This window comes from Fomitiporia mediterranea (genome assembly GCF_000271605.1).
Source record: "Fomitiporia mediterranea MF3/22 unplaced genomic scaffold FOMMEscaffold_6, whole genome shotgun sequence".
In the NCBI taxonomy this organism is placed as follows: Eukaryota; Fungi; Basidiomycota; class Agaricomycetes; order Hymenochaetales; family Hymenochaetaceae; genus Fomitiporia; species Fomitiporia mediterranea.
Genome location: NW_006760391.1, coordinates 2,617,331 through 2,619,618, shown reverse-complemented (window position 1 = coordinate 2,619,618; position 2,288 = coordinate 2,617,331). Strand labels below are relative to the sequence as shown.

General features: G+C 44.4%; 1 protein-coding gene across 1 annotated transcript; it reads left to right on the top strand.

Moving 5' to 3' along the window:
• Nucleotides 1–388: 388 nt before the first annotated feature.
• On the top strand, nucleotides 389–1,824 carry FOMMEDRAFT_20338 (uncharacterized protein). The gene is made up of 5 exons (XM_007266816.1): nucleotides 389–868; nucleotides 920–977; nucleotides 1,056–1,244; nucleotides 1,304–1,502; nucleotides 1,577–1,824. The coding sequence occupies exons 3-5, from the start codon at nucleotides 1,157–1,159 to the stop codon at nucleotides 1,722–1,724; spliced, it is 435 nt and encodes a 144-aa protein (XP_007266878.1). The 5' UTR covers nucleotides 389–868; nucleotides 920–977; nucleotides 1,056–1,156; the 3' UTR covers nucleotides 1,725–1,824.
• Nucleotides 1,825–2,288: the final 464 nt, after the last annotated feature.

Here is a 2,288-nt window from a genome sequence, read left to right as displayed (position 1 = left end):
TTAGATTATAACTTTGAAGACAGACTAAAATTCACCTTGTAAAAGATTTTATATTGTTTGTATAAGGCATTCAGATATTTGTAAAAACTATATCAATGTGTTAAAAGCAATATAGACATGTCAGATTACTATCAACTGTATCATAAAGTAAAATAGTGCTTTCCTTTTGCATCTAAATATAATATTGGTTTTGTTTTACAGCTTCGCTACTATCACGAACATTGATTACATAATCAACGCTGAAGATCGAGAGCATATAATGACGCTCTTACAGCTGTCACACTTTCTCTCCGACCTCCACCCTCTCTCTAAGTCTAACCCTCTGCCCTGACACTATGTTGTTGCTTTTGTTCTCTCCAGCCCAGTCTTCTGCTTGCAAGCGTCCTCCAGCAGGTACTCCGAGTGCAACAACACAGACAATAAACATTGCTACAACTCGTCTCTCCGATCTACTGTTGCAGTGCCTGTACAGAGCCTCAGATTGTATGTTGTGCCACTGAGCTGACTACACCGTCCTTCAATGTAAAGCGGTAAGCATCCAGTCCACTTCATAAAAGACTGTACAATAGTTGCTCATCTCTTCTCTCCCAACTTTTTGTCTCCCTTCCATCCCTTCTGCTCCTCGTCCCACCGCTTGCGTTGCCTCCCCTTCGCTGTCCTCCTTTTTTTACGTTCGTCTCCCTTTTTGAATTCACATTCGCGCATCCGTATTGTTGACCAATGCCGAACGACTTCTCCAATAACTCCATACATTCGTGTACTTCTTCCCACTCTGCAGTGCAAGTAAGAATTGACGAGCACACGCGAGCATACTCGCAACAATGTTCATGTACGACCACTCCTATTGTACCACCCTCTCCCCGACGCTGTACGTGTTCTACTCCTTCGTACATTCCATGTTTGACATTACTCTTGACAGGTTTGCCCCACGCACATTTACATTCCTCAGTGCCGTCCATGACACCATTTCGAATAAGGTAAGCAGTAGCTATCGCTTACCCCTCCCGAGCCGAGTCCGTTCACATCACCCACTTCACCCTCTCCCTTCGAGCCAGAACGTCCCAGAGATACACCTTTGCAACCACACACGACGACTAAGTTCTCTGCTCTGACTACGTCTCGCAATTGAAGGTGCATGTGATGTGCACGTACGGACATGGCTTCGCTTGCTGCTCAAATCAGCTTGTTCAACGCTCTGGATCCCAACCTCGGTGCACCACTTACACTCGCTGCACGCTGTCACGGTGCGTCCACCTTTTCTCTCTTATTTTCACTCGCTAATCACTCTAAACTCGTCTCACAGGCACAGCCTCAGCCTCCACAACCTGCTCGACCTCAATTCACACACGCACGCAATTCAACTTGCAGGGACCGAGCGACGACCAAAGTGTGGTGATGAAGACTACATCAAACGGCCCGAGAACACATCCTTCCTCTTCCATTGCAGATGCCGTTGGGAAAAGAACGAGGCAAGAGGCAGCTCATCATACACTACAAGTACTGTGAGTGTCTCTTCATCAGCATCTACCGCCGATTCTGACGACTACAACGAATTCGACTCGCTCTCCGCCAATAGTTCACTGTATGGCTGCCCGTTAGGATATCTGCACACGACGTGCAGTAGCGTGCGCGAAGTGGAGATGGCAGACTTTGGTGATTTTGAGATGGGTGATGCGGTGTGCTTGCAAGGACGGGTCAACCGCAGATGCAGTCATAACCGTTGAGCCTCTCAATGCCCTCGCTTTCGGGTGGTCCGTCTGGATCTGGTCAAGGGATGGGCCTGGCAATCGACACCCGTAATGCACTCGTTCGCTGCTCGAGTCTGGTCCGATCCCAACCTCTACCTACTCGTATTCGCATCACAGCAGACACGGACACTCTCACTCACTCTCTGCACAAATCTTGATGCAGGCTGCACTATGTATGTGTTTCGGTTTATTTTCCTTAATTATTGTAGATAATGATGTATCGTACAAATATTTTAATATAATTGATTTTTGTTATTTTAATAATGAATGGATGTAAGGGGAAATTATTATTATTAAGAAATAATAACTATGTATAGTCTCTGTAAAACATTACAAACATGTATTACCCTTTCAAAACTTGGTAATCCTTACAATACATTTCAAAAAAGGGAGGTCCGATATTATGCATTTTATATGTTTAAAAGGGGTATTACCCTTATGTACTTTTATTACATTCATAAACCTTACAGTACCTTATACAAAGTTATACTACTTTATCAGAAATCGAGGTCCGATAATATGTAAATTACTTTTTTTACT

Excerpts from the sequence above, each read along its gene's own strand:
- FOMMEDRAFT_20338 (XM_007266816.1), top strand. The coding sequence starts at position 1,157 with ATGGCTTCGCTTGCTGCTCAAATCAGCTTGTTCAACGCTCTGGATCCC. Across the intron at positions 1,245-1,303 it reads ACTCGCTGCACGCTGTCACG|GCACAGCCTCAGCCTCCACA; the intron begins GTGCGTCCACCT and ends CTCGTCTCACAG. Across the intron at positions 1,503-1,576 it reads CATCATACACTACAAGTACT|TTCACTGTATGGCTGCCCGT; the intron begins GTGAGTGTCTCT and ends CTCCGCCAATAG.